Raw genomic sequence first — 21,969 nt, 5'->3', positions numbered from 1 at the left:
TCCAGTTTGATAATCTTGTAGATACTAAATTGTTTGTAGCGCTTCGTGAACTTTTTTAATAATCTTACCTGTTCAATCCCGTAACAAAAGTGATTCTAGAACCTCCATTTTCACATCACATTGTCAGTCAAAAAGCTTTTGATTTTTAGGTCAATTTGAGTTTATTGTTCAATGAGTAATATTAACTTAGAGGTACACTAAAATTGAGCTTTAAAATATGAATTGAATCGCGTGAATTGAACGGCTCCAGAGGAGCATTCCCTTTAGTGTCAGTGGGCCTCGGAATGCTCGATTGAAGCGGTGCAAAGGCCTTATCTTATTTGAGAACTGTTGCCAGACATATCATTTCATTATCATATATTAAAGTAAGTGATCGGGACGGCTGTGTAGTAATAAGGGCTCCTCCTGCGTCCGAATCAAAGTTTCAAGTAAATCAATGACAAGAAATTCAGGAAATTCTACTAAGAAGGGACCTTTTCTGCAGTTTTGGACCTTTGGCAGTTAGGCATCAGATAAATTAATAAATTAAAATTAAGGAGTAGTAGTTAAGTAGATACGAGTACAAATATCACCTGAGCGTCGGCTGCTGCATTCGTTGTTAGTTCGAGTGATTAAGTTAGGGAAAGTGGGTTAGTTGGGGATGCAGAAACACGCTTACACTTCCAGTGGAGTGTCTGAAGGAGGGGCGAGTCCAACACCGACTGTGCGGAACAGAGCTCTGCGAATGCCATCTGGGTCTTCCCAAGAACTCTGCGACATTAGCGGGCAATCGGGATGTTATCCAGCCATTGCCCGGTAATCTCTGCACATCAATTGCAAACTAAGACTAGGCTTAATCTAGAAAACAGCCGCTGGACGACTGACTGCTCCGGCATCCTTACAAACTAGGTGGCTTCCGATCCGTTCCATCGTTGACTACCGCAGCGGCACCTGCGCGCCCGGACCTCCGGGTAACTCTCTCTCTGATTTTTTTCAACACTTTGAGTGTTTGCATTTTGGAAACGTTGAATTTTGAATTTATCTGCGAGGACCTCCCACCACTCCCCGCTTAGCTGCTGTGCGAGAAGGCGGTGTTCGTGTACGGCCCGCTGTAGATGGAGCTGCCCGAGTTGGACACCGTCTTGGTGCTCCTGCGGGCCATGATGCACAGCACGGCGGCGACCACGGCCAGCATCAGGATCAGGCCCGCGATGGCGATGGCTATGGCGAATGTGCGCTGCGACACGCATAGGGCGTCATCCAGAGTCTGGAAGAAGGAGATTTATTGAGAAATTTATTAAGATAAAGCCCTAGAAAGCCCTAGATTCGGAATCAGCGAAATCATATTGTATATACTTCCTCTACATAAATTAATCATATGTGCCTAAGAACTCACCTTCTCCTTGTAAACCGCATCGTCGTCGCTGTCGTTGGAGTTCTCGTTCTCATTGACGTACAACCCCGAGAAGACCTCGATGGTGGCGGGCATTCCCTCCTCCTCCTTGCTGTCCACCGGAGTCTGGCGCTTGGGACGCTTGCCAGTGCACAGGGGCGCCTCCTGGCAGGAGGGATCCTCTAGGGCGCACAGGCGCACGTTGCACTGGTAGTACACGGAGGTGGTGTACGGGAACTTGTGCGCCGGGAAGGTCACGTTGGCGGCTAGCCGGTCCTCGGTGTAGTTAAACTGGCCCATGATCTCGTTGTCCATGGGGCAGCTGTGAAATCGGGACTGTGTTATATGCCGTACTCAAATTGGGATTAGGATCGGTCTTACCCATCTTCGCCAACCAACCGCTGCTCACCCCAACCCAAGCCATCGCGCACTATGCAGTCCGTCACATGGAGGCCGTAGATCTTCTGTCTGTCGATGCTGATCACAATGGTCAGAGGATCGCCTATCTTCACATCGTCGGCTATTTTCTGCTCGTCGTTGTAGATCTTCATGTGGCAACCGGGCATGGGGATCTCGTTGTTGCTCACATCCTCGTCCTGCGGGGCATTCGCGTCGTACACATCCTCCTCGTCCAGGTCGTCGTCCTGCTGCTTGTCCAGGGATCGGCCGTAGTCCCTGCGGTCTTCGCTGCGGAAGGCCTGCGGCTTTTGGGCGTGCTTACGAAGGTACTTCTTCGGCTTCATGGCGGCATCGCGGCTCTTGTAGGCACAGCGGACGTGGTAGCCACGTCCCAAGTCCGTGATGAGCTTCAGGTGCGGCTGCAGCACAATGGTGTTGAAGAACTCGATGCCACCATCATCCTAAAAGCAACGTTGAATGTGTTATTAAAACCAGAAAACACGATTTTATTTGAAATCGTTAAAATCCAATTCCAGAAAACTTTAAAAACCCAAAGTTTTTAAACATAGTTTCTAGTCAGATTAAAATGAAAATTATTTCTAGTTAATATATTATTTCTTCAGTTCAAGTTATTAACATTAAAATGGGAATAATACCTGAAATTACCACCTACTGACAAAAGACCCGAAAAGCAAACCCGTTCGCCCCCTATTTACTTGGTGAGCTGGACTGGCCACTGGGTAACGATAGTTGTATTTACATAGAATTGCCGAGAAGCCATCTCAGCCACCTGAACCCAAGTATAATGGCGGCGAAGCCCCTTCTCATTATGCATTCAGATTCACGCTTGGCTGCAGCCAGAAATCGCCGCTCAGAAGTTGAATGTGCGATCCAAGACCGACAGCGCTAAAGTGGGGGCTTGGGAGCACTTCCTGAACTCGCCGTCAGAATGGTGCTGAAGCCGATCAGCCAGGTGTGACGTCTAGTCCAAGTACAGATCTGCGGGCCTTATCTCCTCGCAAATTAGCCAGGTTTGCATGATGAATTTTAATGGCTTGTTAGTTAGGAGCTTGTGAAATCCAAGAACGCTCTGCTGGCATGATGCAATTTCCCTTGCGAAAGGAGCTTTAATTTATCCGCCGGTGGGAAATTGTTCTTGGCTTGCCACCTGGTTATTAACACCTGCTGGCGTCTATAATTAAATTTCATTTTCGGTTTCCAACACTGGTTTATAATTGAAAAGCAGTTCCTACACATATGAACTTCCTTACACTTTCCAAATGAGAAGCTCACAACAGAACTTTATTCTCACACTTCCTATACTTTTTCGCTCTGTGCACTTGTAACGGGTTATTCGCCCATCGGTGATTGTGCTAATTCCAACGGGCGGCAGAAACAAATCGGGCACACACTCGATGGCTTTGGCAACCGAAAGCCAGCGCGGCAGAAGAAAGGTGAGGTAATGACGGAGGCGAGTACTCCGCCTGCTCGGAAGTCTCGTAATTGGGTCTCTACAGATTTGGGCACGGAAGTTCTTCGGCTAAGTGGGCTCTCCTCAGGCGGGCAGTCTTAATAGCCAACGCCGATGTTTGTTGTCTTAGCGGCCATTAATCGACGGCCCGAAGAAGCCGACTTAAGACTGTAGCAGCTGTAGAAGCCAGTGTGCGATTTATTGCCCAACTCTGTTGTTTCCGTCGCTGGAATGGCTTAGGTTAGAAATCAGAGGAGAAAGAACGGCAGGGGCTTCCTTTGTTGGCCAAGTCCCCGAGAACCGTTGACAGTTATCATTTCGAGTGTCAGTTCTCAGCATCTGGGCATCATCATTGCGAGACAATGGGCCAATAAAAAGCATAATAAAGTGACATTTAAGATTTCCAAGCTCAGGCGGCGGAGGTTCTAACGGTAGAAGAGCCTATTATGTCATTATGACACTTCTTCGCGTAAATATGTGAGTCGCTGTGAGCGTAAGTGTATCAGATGGCTAACGAAAACACGGCCAAAACAGGTTGACTGTCAGCTGGATGCGTGGGAGAGCCGACTGACCTTCGCTCCAAACGCGGCGGCAGCTGCCTTTAAATATCGATATCGGCCATAAAGCGCTTACATGTCTGTACACTTTTGGCCTTTTCATGGTCATCCGTTGGTGGCATTGGTGGCCAACGAACGCATTAACCGGCGAACAGAACAAATTGATTTCGCTGCGAGATGGCTTACTCGCTGAGCTATGAAAAATTGTTTTTGATAGACACTCGCGACTCGCGACTCGTGAGTTCTGGGCTGGCAATTAAATTTTAATTAAAATGCTTACCCCTCCCCGAACCCCTTTCGACCCTGTAAGCTGTACGCTGTACCTGTTCGTGGCCGATTTAATTATGCTTGACATGCGCACAGCCAAGACCCTCGGCTCCTCGGGGGAGCTCGTGATTCGGTGCCAGCAGATGTGGCGGCTGTCACGCGACTTTTTACACTGCAATGAGCTCATCTCGCCGGTGACGTAAGGCAGGATGGCTGCCATTAGTGCGACTGCACGCTGGATGAGACCCGCTCATCGTGTTTAATGACAAACATTTACGATATCTACGGGCGGGCCTTGGACGCCTCTGTTGACTTTTCAGTATTTGCGGGGGGCAAATAATGTCTACCGATTCTTACTTATCGAGCACTCTGCGCAAATTGCTTGAATCAACACGAAAAGGCGGGCGGCGAAGGACAAAGCAGTCAGAAACGAAAGACTTAGGCAACGAACTGAGTGGAACGCAAACTCAAGAATACTATATGTGCTATATATGGCAGGTAACCCTCAGTACTCGCAGAGTTCATTAAAAATATATGTTTGGTACCAGTTTTAGCACAAAACATCAACCGAAAACGAATGACTTGGGCAACAAACGTGGAAGTGCTATTCGTGCCAAGATGTGTTTAAAATCTATTTAATAGCCAGCGTACTCGCGCAAAATCGACATGAATCGTAAAAACTTCGGAACTCAACTAAAGTCTTTAATACAGCACAAGACGAAATGGACTATTACACGTTATTTTAACCCACTTCGACGATTGTTAATTGCCTTTAGCCAACATAAAGCAGCTAGCCAGCTCCATTCGATAACTCACAGTAGATGTTGCGGTTCTTAAATGCACTGCACTGCATTGCCACATCGCATCGGCTGTCGTAACTGCAATTAACATTGGTAATTTCAAAAATTGTGTCAATCCAATCGGGCGAAAGGAAAAAGCAGCAAACAGCAGCCGCTACAGCCAGCGAATTACAAAACGCAGAGCCATAAACGCCGAGAAAATACATTAAATATGTATCACAATCGGGCTCTGTGGCAGCGGCTATAAAAATGCCAGTGCGTGAGTTGCAGCCGCATTAGCCCGGCTAAGTGCTAATTGAGATTTCAAAATCAGATCCCAGCACAAACACAGCCCGTTGTTTGCCCGAATCGATCGACCGATTGAGCCAATAAATAAGTCGGCCATATACGTATTAGCCGAACCCAATGAAATTTATATGGCACATCTCGGCCCTCTTTCGGATTATTCGATATCGCTTACAGGGGCATGGGAGACAGCTCGTCATGCTTGATCGGCTGGTTTAGATCAATAGTACGCTTGATCGGTTCGGAGATCTTGGAAAATCTGGTTTTGAGCGAAACTGAATCACTAAAGGAATATCAATTTAAGAGATTATAGAAAGCTTGTTATAAAATGATTAGATTTCTCGCATTTATATAAATCTTTAAAATGTATTCTCTTCTTAAACAGATGAGCTTAACTATTGCACCACAACTCAATCACTGCTCGCTGATTCTGATTAAACGATAGTCATTTCAAAAGCCAAGCCTCTATTCATTATGTTTTTTTAACTTATCCACCATGTGTGATGGCTGCTATTTTAGCTGGAAACTCTGAAGCCATCAAATCGCATCATTAGCTCAGCCGCAAAAGGTGCGTGAGTTGGCCATTTGAGATTCAACCTTTCAATGGACTAATCATCTTGGCATATGGACTTTACCTTGTAACCAATGAGTCGGGTCTCGGGTCTGGCTGCCTTATAAGTGCTTAGCTTAATGTTCAATTTTTATTTGCATGCCAAGTTGGGTAGAACGAGTTAGCCGGGGACATGGCGTCACCGACTATCTGCCGAGTGGGAGTTTCTTTTATTCGGGGCAATGGGGTTCTGGACTCACCGTTTCCTTCGGCATCGTGTTGCAGGACCTCAGGGGCAGCTTGTACCGCAGGGAGCCCACATGGTCTCTGCGGGGAAGGGTGGTGGGAGAGGTGGATTAGGATCAGGATCGGATGAACCAAGCAGTCGTTACTCACCTGTATTCGCTCAGGCAAGTGGAGTTCTTGGACAGGCCTTTCGGGTAGATCATGCCGCTGAAGAGGCCCGTTTCGTGGTTCGGAGGCGCATCCTTGATGGTGATCAGCATCGACCCGGAGAGGCACTTGATCCGCACGCTCGGCTCCACCGTCGGCTTCGAGGTGGAGGTCACCTCCGCCTCCGCCGCCGCAATCGCCTCGCTCAGCGAGCTCTGGGCATCCTCTGGGGGGGAAATCGGAAATTATGAAATGCAAACAGAGACACGACAGGCCCACTCCCAAAAAGCACAGTTAGGCGACCCGGAGGATGAAGCCTCGACAGCCGTTAGCATAAATCATGCGCGAAAAACCCAAGACAATGGCCACTGGAAGCAGTATTTAGCTAAGACTACAGCTCCAAGTTGGACTCGGCATGCGGAAGACTTAACAAATAACAATAAAGTATTCGAAAAAAAATTCCACCAACTTTAAAGATTTTGAACATGGAAAACAAATGCTTGATAGCAAACATTTCAAGCATTTAAAAATAAATTCAATAAGATGTATATCCAATAACATTTAAATGGAAAATATTTTCAATATATAGAAATTAATTTCATAGCTTTGCATCTGCAAGCGTAGAAACTTATTGACGTCTCTTTTTAATTCGATTTCTCAGCACACTACTTCGATTTTCTCTCAGTGTCTGTTCATGACATTGAGAAGCCAGTGAAGCGGCGACTTCGAAAATCGGCAGAAGCGGCAAACATGGGGCGCAGACACGCCACAGAAGCGCTGGTGGCCATTAGAAAGACGCCACGCTGCCAGTTCCTTGAACTTGGCAAACAATTCGAGGCGCAGCCTGGGATTTGGATTTGGCTGTGCTCTTGGCATTTCCTGCTTTCGGCCGGCCAGCCACCCGATCGCAGAGCTCCCCGCAAGAACTCCCCGCTGGCTCCTCTGCTCGGCGGCAGTCGAAGGTACACAATTGGCCAAGAAGAAAAGCGGAGAGCAGAGAAAAGCTGCCCGGGCACGTTCGCCCTGGCAGTTGGCATTCTGGCATTGTGTGCACAAGTATATAGAATGGTGTGGCGTGGTGTATATGGCCAAGATGCGATGGCAGAGGATGCCAGCCGCGGTCGAGGCGGTTCAACGAACCTTGCAGCATTTCGCATCACTTACTGCGGTTCTGGGCAAAGTAATTGCATGCAACACGGCCGTCGCAAGCCGGTTTTCCCCACTCTGCACTCTGCTGGGGAATGGGGAATGGAATCCACTCGTCGACTCGGCTGGCACATAAAACATTTAATGGCTTTCTATTATGTATAATTTTATGGTCTCCGCAGGCGAGCCGAGCTGCACTCCTCAAATAGAACAAACTAGACTAAGCCAACAAAGGTTCGCATAAATGGCTCTTCGCTTCTTCGAGCGAACAAAGAACGCGAAGCCCTGAAGCCCGAAGTATGTATCTCGATCCCTATCGAGTTGCCTGGAAATATAAATCAACTTTTCATACTCAGTTTATTACTCGGCGATTTATGTGATATTTCGTGATTGAGATTCGATTTCAGAAAATTAGCGATCGCTTTCGCCAAGTTTATGGAGACAGCTAAATTTTATGTGCACATATGAATCACATTGAGCCACAAATGGAGCAAAAACAGGAAGGTACAGACGGCGAGGTCCATTCTTCGCCCAAAGATCTGGATATACCAAGTAAAAATAGGCAGGAAAGCGATTGGGTATCAGAGGAGTTACATGCGGCATCTTCTCTTTCCAATGAGAACGTGAGTAGAGGAAAGAAATTAAAATAAAAATTAATTATCTTCGTTCACAGCTCATTATTAGTGAAAATGTCGAAACAAACGAGGAAAGCTATAACTCGGATAAGAGGTAAGTACCTCTTAAAATGCATAAATGCAAAAACTATGGAATTGTTAGAAACTTATTTGCATTTGACTTCCTCCTAAATATTTTTACACGTTTTAATATTCTTCCTATATGATTATATAACTTTTAGTAGCCTAACCTCGGCATTTTCATTCACTGTGGAGACGGAGCTCTTCAATCCCAAATTCAGTGTCGTATCAAAGAGAGCTTCTGGCGATGACAACCTAAAGTGCAAGCAGCGCACTAAAGTCCCCTTCGAGGTCGGACTCCTCCGGATTCTGAATGACCCGCATTCCTGCTCCTTCAAGGTCTTTGTGGGCAAATACAAGTTCCGCTGTCATCTGCAAGTGCTTCAGACGCACTCCAAATACTTCATGAGTTACGAGGACGTGGACAGCCTGACTGCTCAGCTGCCAGTGGAAAAGGTGACCCCAAACGCGTTTCATGCCATCTACAACTGGATGGCGTGCACCCAGGAGAAGCGCCTGAAGCTAAAGGGAAACTGCACCCTGGTGGACATATATGCTGCAACCGAGTTCCTGAAAATCGATGAACTCGTGGAGTTCACATTTTCCTGCCTAAATGAAAAAAGAGTCACCGGAATCGTGGCGTTTGGACTGTTCCTGGAGGCTCAGAGGTTCGATATTCCCATGTTTCAGCTCCTGATGCTTTCTCGCTGCGAGGAGGCCTTTCTGCCGCTGGTGGCCTCCAAGGAGTTCTTGGAGCTGGACATCAATTGGGTTGAAAAGCTCTTGAGCAGCAACCTTGTGGCAGTGAACAGCGAAATTGAGGTGAGGTTTCAGGGATCTTCTCTAGGGTTTTCAATCCCAAATATTTATGATATTCCGCAGATATTTATGACTGCGGTCCGCTGGCTGAGTTATGATTGGTCTGTTCGGAAGACTCATATGGATAAGTTAATGGACTGTGTGCGTTTCTGCCTGCTTCCCCCGCTTTTCCTCAGATATATGCACGCAGAACAAAGCTATTTCGTACTGAACTTCATTTGCCAGAGTCCCAAAATCAGGGAGACAGTCGATAAGGCCTTTGTGTAAGCCAAAGCCGGGCCTTATCTGCAAAATTTAAATATCCAATCCCTAGGCACACCTCCTCCGAACTCTGCGATCTGAGGCTACGCGTCGCCAGCGTGGCCAAGCAATTCGATCCGCCGGAGCAGAGGAAGTGGATCCACGACGAGCACTGCTCGTACCACCGCAGTCCAGGGGGAAACCTGGGCCAGTTCTTCACCTACCCGCAGTTCCTCAACTACCTGGAGTCGCTCCACGGACCGCGGCCCGATCATGAGGCCCGGGTCAGCGAGGTCTTAGCCAAAAATCTCCAAAATCCTGGACCATAAAAACGCAATGTGAAAGCCAGAAGGAAGTGTGCCGCAACTTTTGGCCACTCGCCGCTCAAATGAGGCAGCTCCAAAGCGCTGTAGACCTTAGTTTGCCAAGCGATTATAATGCCTGTTTTCGGTTTCGGCCAACAAAGTCAACAGAGATTTCGCAACCAGAGAGACAACAAGCCGCTTAGCGGGTTTACTTAACAATGGAAGCGGCGCCGGCGGATTAAAGTGGAGTGCCTTTATAACTAATTAGGTAATAGTTGCGGGGGGAGCCAATTCATCATTGCTATTTCTGTCAATCTCAGTACTTTCCACGGAGTTTGTATCCTGCATTGTATTTTTAAATACTTTTGTAACCCATTTTGAGCGTGATGATATAAAGATAAATTTCTTCAAAGTTGCCTTATACTTTCCTTGCTACTAATTTAATAGTATTAAGATTATACTTATTGCTGCAACATTTAGCTAATCTAAAGTTTATTTTCATTTGAATCAGTAATATAGTTATTTCTAACTATAAAAGCATATGATGTGGACTTTGTCAGAAACCAGCCAAGCTAAAACGTTATACCTTTTCAAAAAATAAATATTTTAATTATTCTATTTACATACTAATCAGGCTAGATATTGATGCCTCATTTGAATGTTGTTTCACTCTTCGGAGGCCAACAAAAGCCCCCAACTGAGCTCAATCTTGGCAGCGTCTTCGCTACCAATTTGTTAGCAATTTTTCTCTGGGCCCCCATCGATCGGTACCCCCAATCCAATAAATAGAATTCGGTTTAGCTTCTTAATAGACAGATTTATGTACTCACTGACTGCCGTTGGAATCTGCGCCGCGTGCGTCGTCAGAGCTGCGATTGTCTGTAAAGAAAGTGGAGACAAGTCGCTCATTAGCATAGTTGGCATATAGGATGCTGTCTGGAACTATAGACTAGGCACCCCGACCCCCTTCGGGTCACAAAGCGCCGACATAAATCACGACAAGCCGACATTAAGTCCCGGCCTAATCCATCGCCAATAAGCTTCTTTAATTAAAGGGGAAATTTCGTTTTCGTGTTGACGGCGGCAGGAGGGGATCATTATATGAGTATTCTCACGATTCTAAGGCTCCGCCGAAGCCTGGCAAAACTTTCGCCAGCCTGGGTTTAAGGTTGAACCCGAGAGCCCCAACCTGAATCTTTCGGATTTGAGCTCAAGTGGGGCCAAGAGGCTTAGAATGCAGCTGGGGCCACGGTGTGCCACTTTTGGCCACTCGGAATCGCGTTTAGCATACAGCATACTAAGGAGGAAGGAGGGAGTCTGGAGTGGGGAACTGGCCCCTGGTCTCATATCCAGGTTAATCGCATTGGCATGCAATTGTCATTCATGTGGCCCCGGCTGATTGATGTGTTCTATCCGAGTCCGAATCCGAGTCCGGCAATTTTCCATTTCGATGGGCCCAATGGAGATCCCGGCTAATACTTAATACTTACGATTAAGTGCAGCGCCGTGTAGAAAATGTCCATCGGAGCGCCTGTCTTCATGGTGCGAGCTGCAAAAAGAGTGAGGGAGGCGAAAGCGGATATTAATGCGGGTCTCAAACCTTGGCAAATAGTCAAAACTCAGCTGAAACCCAAAGAGCCGAATACCCACTGCGAACCGGTTTCGCACCCACTACACCACACGTATAGGATTATGCTAAATCACTCGAACCGAACACAGCGATTCTGTAATGAATTTCGTGGCCCAAAGGCAAACTTTCTGTTTGCCAAATGGGTCAAGTCAACACAGCCGAATTGGGGTTCGCGTGCGGCTTGTTGCAAATGGGTTGGCTTCGGCACAAAGTGCTCGCTGTGAAACGGTAACTGAAGGGATAAAGTATCTGCGAGATGCCAGCCATCGAGCGCAGAGCAAACAAACATCCGCCAAATGCAACTCATGGCATCATGACTCTGGTTTCCGCTCCCTCTCTAAGCGGCAACAGAAGCAGCAGCAGTTGCAGCATTACGAGATATTAAACACATATCAATGGCCCGTGACAAACGCTTTTCAACTTCCTGCCGAGCGGTGAGAACTTTGCAGGCGAGTCATGGCCAGGAAGACATTTTCATAGCGATCGATACACAGAAAATAAATCAATGTAATTGGCTTCAACCATTTTTTTTCTATTTCAATGAACTATAATTTTTGTCATGCAAATTTAAGTGGTTAATGGGTATTAGAAGGTTTTGTATGACGTATAAAATTAGTCATTCCAAATGCCGAAAAACATTTTAGAGAACCTTTAACTTTAAACCCGCTTGGATTGATTTATAGCGAGTTCTCTGATCTATATCTTAATTAAAACATTTTGTTTGCCAATTTTGGGGGGTATTGTTCAAAGCATTATGTAGTAGAAACTTTCTAATGTGAAATACCACCCAAATGATAGCCGAAATGAGATCATTTTTCGCCGTGCATGCTGATCATTGTCTTGGGCGTCGCACGACATCGAAATGCGGCTTACGCTGATGGCCGAGAGGCGATAATGATTTGTTGTTACCGTACCGCTGCCAACACATTTCATTCACGGCACAGCAACACACACCAAAAGGCGATGATGTCACAAGAGCAACACTGCATCTCCACTCCACTCCACATCCACGTCCACATCCACGTCCACTCACCCCAGATCGAGATACAGACCCCAAGATACGGCCGGTTATTATCCAAGAGGTGTAATCTGCTTGGGAGTCTGCTTGTTATTGAAATTGGTTGGCCGGCAAAACGGGGAGAAGCACGGAATTGGGTCAATAGATATGGCTTGAAATTGATAAATTGTTGGCATTATGCAGTGAGCACACATCAATTTGTCAAAGCCAAAGGCCCACACTTCCTGAACGCCGAGCAATCACAATCCGCCGGCAAACGTGGCTTAGAGCCGAATGCAAATTGCCAACTGACGCCGGGCCACAACATCCCACCATCCCACTGCCAGAGATACGAGATACAAGCGCGTACTTCCACTGGCATTGCAATAAATTAGCTAAAATTAGCAGAATGACGCAAGCCGAGGCTCCAAGCCGAGGGAGACAGGTAAAAAAGTTCGGAATTGAAAACGCAGCTCATGCAGGCAAAAAATTAGCTGGAAAAATGCGACGAGGCACGCCAACGAGCATTATGAATAATGACTTTGATTGGCATCTGCTCTCGTTACCCAGTTCGGGCCAAAATGAGCAAAAGGAAACACAGCTCAGCGCCGAATGGCCAATGGAAATGGAAATGGCAGGCTGACCTTCAATTACGTTCATCGGTGATAAGGGAAATTGCTCCGAATTGGGACGCAAACAATAGATGTTTGCTGGCCAAAATGAAACGAAAAGAAATACCAAAGTATCCCATATGAATTGTAATTTTGTATATCCAGAAATTGAAGCCATAAAATCAAGGTATAGTCGGCATTTCCTGCAGCAGAGCGCATTTCCTCAACTTGTGATTCTCCCCATGGAATCGAAGAGTTCTTGTCCAGAATATAAATGATGTAACTATGATTCATTGCCGGATCGATCGTGGGCATTCGGCTGTAACGGATGGCTCCAAGTGTCAATTTGAATTCATTTGACACACATTTCACAGAGCAAATAGCACCGAAATAACCAAACAAACACTGAGCAGCACCGAAAACCAACAAATGGGCTGTGCAACTGAATAAATTAAATGGGTTTTGCGTGCACGACGGGCCAACAAAGTTGTGTATTTCATTTGCTTGTTGTTTTGTTTAAACAATTGCAGTTTCATTGGAGTGTGTGTGCTCTGTTAATGTGGCGGCTAAATGACCTCGCGTGTTTCCATTTTCCCGTAATTTATTTGCTGTTAAATACCCGGCGCGGGTATGCAAAAATAGTTTTGAAATGCACACTTAGCTTTACAGCTTTCTGCTCGAGCGAAAACGTTGGGAAAAGCGGAAAAGTGTGAAAAAAGCGGGTAACAGCGCATTAAATTGCTCCCCCGGCCAAATATTTGAAAATTAAATGCTGATGTTAATGGGCCCGTAAATGTTTTGGGCCCACCAAAACAAATCCCTAATGAAGTGGATAATTAAAGGGAACGGACCACCCGTAGACGGACGTATCTGGGTGAACCGCATTAATCAAGCCGCAGACTTTGGGAACCCTTAGAAATCTCCGAGATCTCGGGAAACCAGTCAATTAGAATGCCCGACGACTCCCATCGCTGCCATCAGCTGCCAGATCTGGTTCCAATCTGAATTGCCAAAGGCAATGGCAAAATCACAGACGAAACTGTGTTAAGCACACCAACTCACACACACACACACACACACACACTCGCAGCGCTTTAAGCCACAACTCACTAACGTGGCTGACCCATTTGGAACTATAATGTGCTGGCGGGGCTGGGGGGAGTTCTACCAACTTTCGGTTGCGGTTTGCCATTAAAATGGGAAATCTCCGCCGTACATCTCGGCTGTAGTGTGATCAATCACACGCAAAGAAAAATTGTCTATACTTGTCCATAGAAACATGTTGAGATGCTGAACTCTTTCTTTGAACTCTGATATCTAACTGAGTTAACTTGATTATCATATAGTTTTATTGCATTTTTGTTCATATTTGCTTTCCCAGATTCTTTTTACTAGGTTGAATGCTTTACTTCTCCTTCTCGAGAAAATACGATATGAACCTTACGTTTTCTCTCAGTGCAGCATAGCGATGCGTAGAGCTAATTTCGCTGCAATTCCGCTGGCGTAGAAAGTAAGTTGGGGAGGGTTAGGGCCTTGAAGACCGAAGGCCCGCTCTGAAGATGCATTGTGCGATTGTCCCGCATTGTTCTTAATGACGGCAATTAACCAGCCGAACAAAAAGGGCAGCTCAATGGCCCGCAAACGGGGTCAGCCCGGCTTTATTGCCAGACTTTTGGGCTTAGCTTTTACTTTTACCCGAGACCAAACTTCTAGTTGGCCAGCGGGCTAATCAAGCGTCGGAGATCGATGGCAATTGAGGCATCGACTTTCACCTGATTGTGTATGCATGCAGGCTCTGTTTTTCGGAATCAGAATTTTAAATTTAAGTCTGGCAATTAGCTGGCGTTTGATCGGGGACTGATGGCCAGGTAGCCCGCTCGTCAGCCGCCACTCGAAGCCCAGTCAGTCAGGGAAGTCAACAGATCGGAACGAACTTTATTTCTACCCAACGATCGGGCCAAGGTCAGTGCAATTGTCTCGCCGCCGCCTTTGTTCGCCTCAAATGAGCTAACAGGGCTTTAATTGGCTGTTGGCCAATTGCAATAAACGCCAACGCCGATTCCGTTTATAGATTTCGATTGGGCCAACAGCAGCCGCGGTCTTTAATGGACAATTGCCCATTAAGACAATGTGAGAATTTGAAAATCGCACATCATTAGTGGAAAACCCAGCCCCAGCTTCTTGGCCAAAATGCGCTGACCTGGTTGTTGCCACACGCACCAAACTGGAGCGTGGAGACATCCACAGTCTTACCGTCTTACCACATTTTGTGCGAACCAAGTTTGGGCTTGGAGCAGAAACGCTGACCATTGCGTATTTTACGCTTTTGCGTTACGTAAGTTCTCTGCAAACAGCTCGCTTCTCCGCAATTTGTCAAGATGTCCAATTTGGCTCAAACAGCGACTGGCAATATGCAAAAGCGCTGATTGGACACCCACAAACGGGCCCCGCGGCTCAGCCTAAATATGTTTTTCTCTCTCTCATTTTGACGCCTAATTTCTGCGGCTTACAAGTTTTGCGGCGATTTTTTGTCTGCCACGAAAAGCTAGGAGTAAAAACACGAAACAAGCGGCAAAGAAATTCGCATTGAACGTGACTTGAGCTAAGCGGTAGACATGAATGTGTTTGATTTTTATCAGCCGGGTCTACAATATTTCAGTTTTAGCCATTTACTTTGCGCTTTTTGCTTGCTTTTTGCCTTTTGACTGGCGCCCATTGTTACCCGCTGTTTTGATTTTTTGCTTTTTTCTTTTTTTTTAGCCCGAAGGCACAGCTGAAACTAGTTTTGTAGTTCCGTTTTCGTTGTGGCTTCGGGTTTCGCGTCTAGAAGTACTTAAAATCGAGGCTCCCAGCGACATTGGCAACGGCTACCGCTGGTCAACAAGCTGAGCATGAGTCTAATTCGTCATTAAAACTCATTTATTGAGGGTTATTTTAAATGTTGATGCTTGGGCTTTACGAGGGAATCGGCTGATGAGCCACTGGCTTCACAAGTTGCGCCAGCCAGTTCTGACCTCATGTTTCTGCCTCTCTTAATAACTTAACCAAGTTTCCCTTGACTCAGTATATGGGTAAATAATTTCTCCTTTGTGTGAAGAATAAATAATCTCACACTTGGAACTTAGGGAGCTTAAAATTTCACTGAGATGAGAATCTTGTATGGCATTGTGGTTAGTTCAAATCCGGTTTAAAAAAATTATATATACTTTATATATTACTTTAAATATAAAATATTACTTGGAAATATCCGCAAATGCAGACAACCAACTTCCATATCTAAAAGATTCTGGAGAACCTATGCTATTTAGTCGAGCACACTTATACCCACTTCCTTTAACAAGAGTCCGACTCAAGGCGGTTCAAAAGTCTTGGCCTGCCACACCCCATTAAAGGTTCAGATTTGAAAGTGTTTCGGAATGAATTTAGCAAACTCGTATTCAACTGCAGCCGCGGTGGTTTTCTGCGTGGGGTTGGTCTAAGGTAAGAGCTTGCATTTAAGTCCACTTCGGTTTGCCAATGTTGATTTAATTCGCCAACGGTGGCGAAGGCGGCGGAGGAGTGGAGAGGGGGTGGTGGGGGGAGAGGGAGTCAACTAGCCAGACGACTTTTCATTTTCGGCCAAAACAAACACGAAAACGAATGCACATTGTCCAGATCGGAGAGCAAAAAGCAGCATGTGACTCACGGCTGGGGTTTCGGGCACGCCTTTCGCTAGCATTTGGGTTTTGCATAATTAGTGGCGAGCGGCAACGAGTCGTATGAGTAATGCAATAGTCAAGTTCGTTGCCTAAGTCTTTCGTTTCGAACTGTAAATCAATACGAGCGAATAAGCGGAAAATCTAACGCTGCAAAGGTTTAAGCTCTGGTTGAATGAACTCACCATTTTTGGAGCTTTCTTTGCCAGTTCTTCGGCGGAGATTATAAATCCATCAGCACACCTTTTGGCAAGCCCACACGCATTTCTCGGCTTAGTTCATGAACCCCCGAAATCCGAAATCCGCCATTTGTCATCATTTTCAAAGAGCGGAGTCTTTGTTTCTCCCGCCAAGTGAGCACACACATCGCCCAAGAGCCAAAATTATACACACAATCATATTTCCCGTCTTTACTTTATTTTGTGCCCGCTTCAAGGTCACTTGAAGCTGTTGTTTGCCTGTTATATAAACAAGTTAACTACACGACGGCTGAGAGAACTGGTATTCGAGCAGCTCGAGCGCGGATTCGCCTTTTAATTATACAAATTTTACGCTTGCGTTGGCGTTGGGGTTCCTCAAGCCCAAAGCTTTCCGAGAATGCGAGAGAACTGGGAAATATCCAGCAGAAGTTGAAAATAAGCGCCTTCAGTGCTGAAAAGGCCATTATTTGGTGGAAAAGGCGTTGCATTCAACGCAGATAAAGACCATTACATTGGCCAGACAACAATATTTTGATGGCCAGCAAACCACAAATTAACCAATTAATAGGCCATGCATCACCGAAAAAGGGAAAGGTTCCCAGACCCTGAAGATGATGCAAGTGTCGGATGGGCTGATGCCCCGTCGCTCCATCAATCAACATTCCTAATTACTTCTTTAGACGCCGAGTCGTAACAATAGAAATGAACATAATTATGGTTCTGTGCGATACGTGGAAGTGCTAAAAGTTCCACGAGGAGAGGAACCCAACCCCCAACGCTCAGTTCTGTTGGGTCAGCCAATTAGCAACAGATTCTGGCCCATAATGACCGCACACATTGTGTGGAAAATGTGAATGGACCCGGGACACCAAGGCCCCGATGACACATTACTTATGCGCCGCACATCCAGGAATGGGTATTGAAAACCGGGAATCGGGGACTGGGAAAAGCGGATGCAAGACGGATGTCCGTGATGGGGTTGCATGAATAGCCCGATGGCCAAACCCCATCCATCCCAACCATATTTGTCCCCGTCTCCGGATGATGTAACTGGCCGGCGAACTTGGCAGCCAATTTTGGCCACAGGCAACGGCAACCTTGGCAAACAGGTTCAGATCTCCATGGAAGATGGGGACACTTTTTTCGCCGAAGCAAAACGCAGATAAAACCCATTTAATTTGCACAGAAAACAGATTGCAATGCTTCTTCAATTTATTCCCCCAAGTGCCCCCAAGTATTCCGTGAATTTCGAGCAAGGCAAACTCGAGTCGAAGCCAACCGGTTTGGCTGATGGATTTTTGGCACATCCACAGCGACTGGCGATTTATGAAGTCATCTTTTAAGGCTGTTTTGCCTTCGGTTTTGTTTTTGCAAACGGTACAAACTTCGATTTTCTGCCTGATTTTAACTGTTTCTCTTTTGGGTTTTCTCTGGTTTTCGGTTTGGTTTTTTTGAAAAACACTCACCTCTATCCAACTTCGCCCTTTTTGCGTAATCCAATTGGTTATGTGTCCGTTGTTTTGCGATTTTGCTATGCTTTAAACTGGTTCCCCCGGAACGATGATGATTTTTAAATATTTTGCCGAAATTTTGGTTTCACATTAGTTTGATGGTTTTTGTGTACTTCCTTGGCGGCTATTTTTTTTTGCGGGCTTCCTCTATAATTATTTCGTTTTGAGGCGAACACTCGTTTTACATGTTAACGCTGCGGGAATTGCACATTTAAGAGTTGGCCAAGAGCGGCCAAAGAGTCGGAAAGAGCGGCTCCTTGGCGAATTGTGGCGAATAATCCGAGTTGTTGTTGCTGCTGCTGCTGCTATTACGCTGTCTCAACACAAAAGACTGAGGCAACAAACTTTCCGACACTTTTACACTTCCCCAGAAAACCACGCGAAATATGCAAAAGACTCACAAATCATTCAGCACGTATTCGCTGATGAACCCGGTTCAACCACCCGCCGAGCTTAATAGCTTCCCAAGGGCAACAACCATCAGAGGGAAACACGACAAAATATCACAAGAAACACAACAGCAACAACCGCAACAATTTCAAATCTCGAGGGCCAAGCCGACAGCTTTTCCAACTCCGGAAAGGCGTCCCAAATCCGTTTGCACGATCCAATTAGAACCGGGTAAACGGAATCCCAGCCGTACTGATCGAGGCACTCAAAGAACTCACGCACGATTTGGGTTCGAAGCGAATCGTAAACGGATCGTATGGGCTCGAAGTTCGTTGAGCGTAGTGGATGTGTCTCGCACATCAACCTGGCCAAGACTGACTCGGCCCGAAGCCGAGGCGATCGCACTCCGACAAAACACACAAAACCGACAAAACCGTCAAGACGGCGAGCCAACAACCGGTCTTGCCAAGATTCGGAGTAGCGTCGCTCAGTCGTTCCGTTTTTCGGAGCAATTGGCAAGTTCGCTCTTAAAACGAGCTCTTTGTGAAGTGTACATCGCAGCTATTGTGTGGCTGCCGTTTTGTGGTCGCCCTGGTGTCGCCGCCAGTTTTCCAGCAGCAACACGTCGTCCAGTTGGACTGCACTTGGCGATCGCCGGGACTGGCGGCCACGCTCCGCTGGCTCCCTTCAGTACACCTACGGCCCCAGATTGTCTTTCTAATGAGGGCGGCATAATTAGAGGGCCGGACGGTGGTTATCCCATATCTGTACACTTAAAATAAAAATTTAAAAACATTTTAAAAAAGCGGTTGTAATAAAATCAGAATAGAATGAAAAAGATGATTATTCTGCACCTAATGTTTGTAACGTTACGTTATAAATAATTATTATAATTCACATTTGTTTAACATCGTTCTAATTTGCTAAATGTCCGAATTATATTTAAAAAAAAAACAATACTTTTAGTTTTGGTTTATAAGGTTTTTGAAAAGACCCACCAACCAGCGCGAGCGTCATGCTTTTGGCCACAGCTGTGCTGTCGCAAGTGGAAGCCAGGTTCTGCTCAAACTTGGCAACAAGCCGCTGCAATTATGGCCAGTGAGTGGGTTGTCACCAGAACACCTTGATGACGGCATATATAGCCACTGGTAGGCTGATTGGATCCACGAGCGGCCTCTCGCCGTGGGACAGATCTTGTGCCTTCTTTTGTTTTACTTCGGGTGCACATAAATCTTGAACTTGCTTTTACATTTCGTGAAAAAAGAGCACCCTTGCTCCCTCGAAACGACAGGTAACACCGTACAGGTAGCTGTGACACCTAGCGGAGACCCTGAATTGTTGTGATAGTCGGGGCTGTTTCCCTTGAAGTCGCGCGTTTCTGTTTATGCTTTTAGTTATACCCATATTTATGGTTATTATGCGTGTTCTCCTTCTTGACTTTCTGATCCCCTTGGGTTAAGGTGGACGAATTATTATTTTCAGACGTGAGAAAATGCAGATAAGCTGTTCAATCAATTACCACTTTTACGCATAAGAAATTTTACATAAATTTAAGACGATCAAAGGAGTCTTATATTCATTACTCTTTTTTAAGTAATTTCTTAATTAATATCTCTAATCTTAAATCTTATAAAAATTTTAATCTTGCACTGAGACTCTTAAATTATTTGTAGTTCAGTTACATCATTCAAATTCTGAAGAGTATTAGCATAGTCAGCCCACGCGATTTGCCATCTACTGTGTGAATTATAACACCCACACCTGGCCAAGTTGATTGAGTGCCTCAATCCGCAAGTGAGTTCCTGTTCCAAGCAACAGTCGTCCGGGGGAAATCGAACAAACCGAAAAACCCTCCCTCAATAGCAACAGGACGCGACTCCCGCAGGACCCCTTCAATTCCCAAAAGCCGGCCGGGGAGCCAGGAAAAGGTAGCCAGGGGTAACTGTCACTGTTTGGCGTCCAGAAGTTTTATTTACTCCTAGCGAACGTATTATAACAACTTTGATAGAGTCGTGTGGAGATCGAAAGCAAATTCAAGCTGAGAAAAATTCAATGTGTGTAGTTTGTCCAGGCTTTTTATCAAATCAGAATCCCTATTGCAAGAAACTTAGTTGCTGTCCCCGGCTCGATCCAACGTAATGGCCGAGCTCCTGTCCCGCGAGAAGGAGCTCTTTAAGATCAACCAAGAGCTCAATCTGCTGTCCCTCAGCTCCGCCGCCGATGCCATGTACCCGGCGAAAGGATCTCCCGTCGCCTGCGGGGTGGCGCTGCCCCGATACTCCACCTTTCAGAAGCAGAAGGGTCCGAGCAGCCTGCTCCGGAAGAAGGGCGTCACCACCGCGCCCGCAAAGTGCTCGCCTAAAACTCCTCCTGGCAAAGAAACGGGGCCGTCGATCCGCGGCACAGCCACGTCGCCAATACCCGAGACGAGTCTGCAGTCCAAGTCTAAGAAGACTGGGGACTGGAAGAACGTCAAGTCCACAGCTGGACCTTCCTCCCCCACCAGCCGAACGGTGTCCAAGTTCAGCACCTTCACACGGGATGTGAGCAGCAAGACGGCCACGTTCGTCAAGTACCGGAACCCCAACTTCAGCGAGAGCCCCTCGTTGGACGAACTGATGCGGCACGACGCCGTGGAGATCGCCCGGAAGCCGGAAGTCGTCGAGGTGGAGGTCACCCAGAAGCAGGAGAGCACCACCGTAGTCAATGGTCACCTGAAGAAGCAGGTCACCAAGGACAATTTTATTAAGTAAGTGAAGGGGGCTTTCGAAAGGGGAAACAATCTGGGAATGCCAGATAAATACAGTTCCTTTAGGTGAATTGGAAATAAAGTTTATAAATTCTTAATGTTAAGCAAGCAAGCCACCTTCCACTTCCAGATTCCTCAAGGCCAAGGTGGCCATTCTGGAGGAGGATCACGCCCACCATGCCGGCGAGCTGAGCCGCCAGAAGGAGCAGCTTGAGCTGGCTCTGGAGGCGCAGCGCAAGTCGGAGAACCAGCGCGACCAGGCGATCAGCTCCAACAAGCACCTCTCCGAGCAACTCCTGCGAGCCGAGCGGCAGAGCGAGGACGCCAGCCGGCGGCAGAAGGAGCGGCAGCAGGAGTTCATCGCCCAGCAGCGGGAGCTGGAGCAGCTGAAGCGGGACGCCAAGGTGTCCCGGCAGACGGCCATGAACCTGGAGAACCGACTGTCGCGCGCCCAGGAGGATGCGGACACGGCGCGGCTGGAGTTGAAGCAGGTGCGCGAGGAGCAGCGCGACCAGGCGGAGGAGCACCGCAAGGAGCTGAAGCAGCGGGACAGCCGGATCCGGGCCCTGAAGCGGCAGCGGTGCGACCTCCTCAACGCTTACAAGAAGCAGTTGTACATGATCGACAACCTGAAGCGCCAGACCGTCTGCATGGAGCAGTCGGCGGCCATCGGCTTCGGCGAGAAGGAGTTCAACAAGGTGCTCGAGTGGAACGCCAAGACGTGAGCATCCTGTCCAGCCCTCGGATGGCAGCCTAGTTTAAGCACAACCCACCGATGTAAATAATAAGAATGTAATTACATTTTATGGTCCCTCACTCGAACAAGTCCCCAAGCAATCGCTTTTCAATTAGGCCGGGGGTAACTCGATTAGCCGGGCTGGAATCCT

General features: G+C 46.9%; 3 protein-coding genes across 8 annotated transcripts; 2 read left to right on the top strand and 1 right to left on the bottom strand.

Annotated features, from left to right (window-relative positions):
• Positions 1-142: 142 nt before the first annotated feature.
• LOC108101889 lies at positions 143-18,701 on the bottom strand. Of its 5 annotated transcripts, none has more exons than XM_017206445.2 (9): positions 18,616-18,701; positions 17,899-18,137; positions 10,790-10,848; positions 10,130-10,178; positions 6,098-6,320; positions 5,962-6,028; positions 1,754-2,232; positions 1,376-1,694; positions 143-1,246 (listed from the first exon to the last, which is right to left on the bottom strand). In XM_017206445.2, the coding sequence occupies exons 3-9, from the start codon at positions 10,838-10,840 to the stop codon at positions 1,049-1,051; spliced, it is 1,386 nt and encodes a 461-aa protein (XP_017061934.1). In that variant the 5' UTR covers positions 10,841-10,848; positions 17,899-18,137; positions 18,616-18,701; the 3' UTR covers positions 143-1,048. The 5 variants fall into 5 exon arrangements, with proteins under 5 accessions (XP_017061934.1, XP_017061935.1, XP_017061937.1 ...); XM_017206446.2 differs by having other exon boundaries at positions 18,612-18,700; XM_017206448.2 differs by having other exon boundaries at positions 17,899-18,090; positions 18,616-18,671.
• LOC108101890 (actin-binding protein IPP-like) lies at positions 7,562-9,711 on the top strand. Of its 2 annotated transcripts, none has more exons than XM_017206451.2 (5): positions 7,562-7,863; positions 7,914-7,969; positions 8,100-8,757; positions 8,818-9,017; positions 9,068-9,711. In XM_017206451.2, the coding sequence occupies exons 1-5, from the start codon at positions 7,705-7,707 to the stop codon at positions 9,321-9,323; spliced, it is 1,329 nt and encodes a 442-aa protein (XP_017061940.1). In that variant the 5' UTR covers positions 7,562-7,704; the 3' UTR covers positions 9,324-9,711. The 2 variants fall into 2 exon arrangements, with proteins under 2 accessions (XP_017061940.1, XP_017061939.1); XM_017206450.2 differs by having other exon boundaries at positions 7,565-7,863; positions 8,097-8,757.
• Positions 18,702-19,932: 1,231 nt separating the features above from the next.
• LOC108101842 (testis-expressed protein 9) lies at positions 19,933-21,915 on the top strand. Its single transcript, XM_017206361.2, has 2 exons — positions 19,933-21,082; positions 21,213-21,915. The coding sequence occupies exons 1-2, from the start codon at positions 20,472-20,474 to the stop codon at positions 21,805-21,807; spliced, it is 1,206 nt and encodes a 401-aa protein (XP_017061850.1). The 5' UTR covers positions 19,933-20,471; the 3' UTR covers positions 21,808-21,915.
• The last annotated feature ends 54 nt before the right edge of the window (positions 21,916-21,969 follow it).

This window comes from Drosophila ficusphila, unplaced genomic scaffold (genome assembly GCF_018152265.1).
Source record: "Drosophila ficusphila isolate 14025-0441.05 unplaced genomic scaffold, ASM1815226v1 contig_414, whole genome shotgun sequence".
Lineage (NCBI taxonomy): Eukaryota > Metazoa > Arthropoda > Insecta > Diptera > Drosophilidae > Drosophila > Drosophila ficusphila.
Note: the sequence above shows the minus strand (reverse complement) of the source record. Positions and strands in the feature narration are given on the sequence as shown.

Excerpts from the sequence above, each read along its gene's own strand:
- LOC108101890 (XM_017206450.2), top strand. The coding sequence starts at position 7,705 with ATGAATCACATTGAGCCACAAATGGAGCAAAAACAGGAAGGTACAGAC. Across the intron at positions 7,864-7,913 it reads CTTCTCTTTCCAATGAGAAC|CTCATTATTAGTGAAAATGT; the intron begins GTGAGTAGAGGA and ends CTTCGTTCACAG. Across the intron at positions 7,970-8,096 it reads AGCTATAACTCGGATAAGAG|TAGCCTAACCTCGGCATTTT; the intron begins GTAAGTACCTCT and ends TATAACTTTTAG.
- LOC108101889 (XM_017206445.2), bottom strand. The coding sequence starts at position 10,840 with ATGAAGACAGGCGCTCCGATGGACATTTTCTACACGGCGCTGCACTTA. Across the intron at positions 6,029-6,097 it reads ACTTGCCTGAGCGAATACAG|AGACCATGTGGGCTCCCTGC; the intron begins GTGAGTAACGAC and ends CCTTCCCCGCAG. Across the intron at positions 2,233-5,961 it reads ACACGATGCCGAAGGAAACG|GATGATGGTGGCATCGAGTT; the intron begins GTGAGTCCAGAA and ends CGTTGCTTTTAG.
- LOC108101842 (XM_017206361.2), top strand. The coding sequence starts at position 20,472 with ATGGCCGAGCTCCTGTCCCGCGAGAAGGAGCTCTTTAAGATCAACCAA. Across the intron at positions 21,083-21,212 it reads ACCAAGGACAATTTTATTAA|ATTCCTCAAGGCCAAGGTGG; the intron begins GTAAGTGAAGGG and ends TTCCACTTCCAG.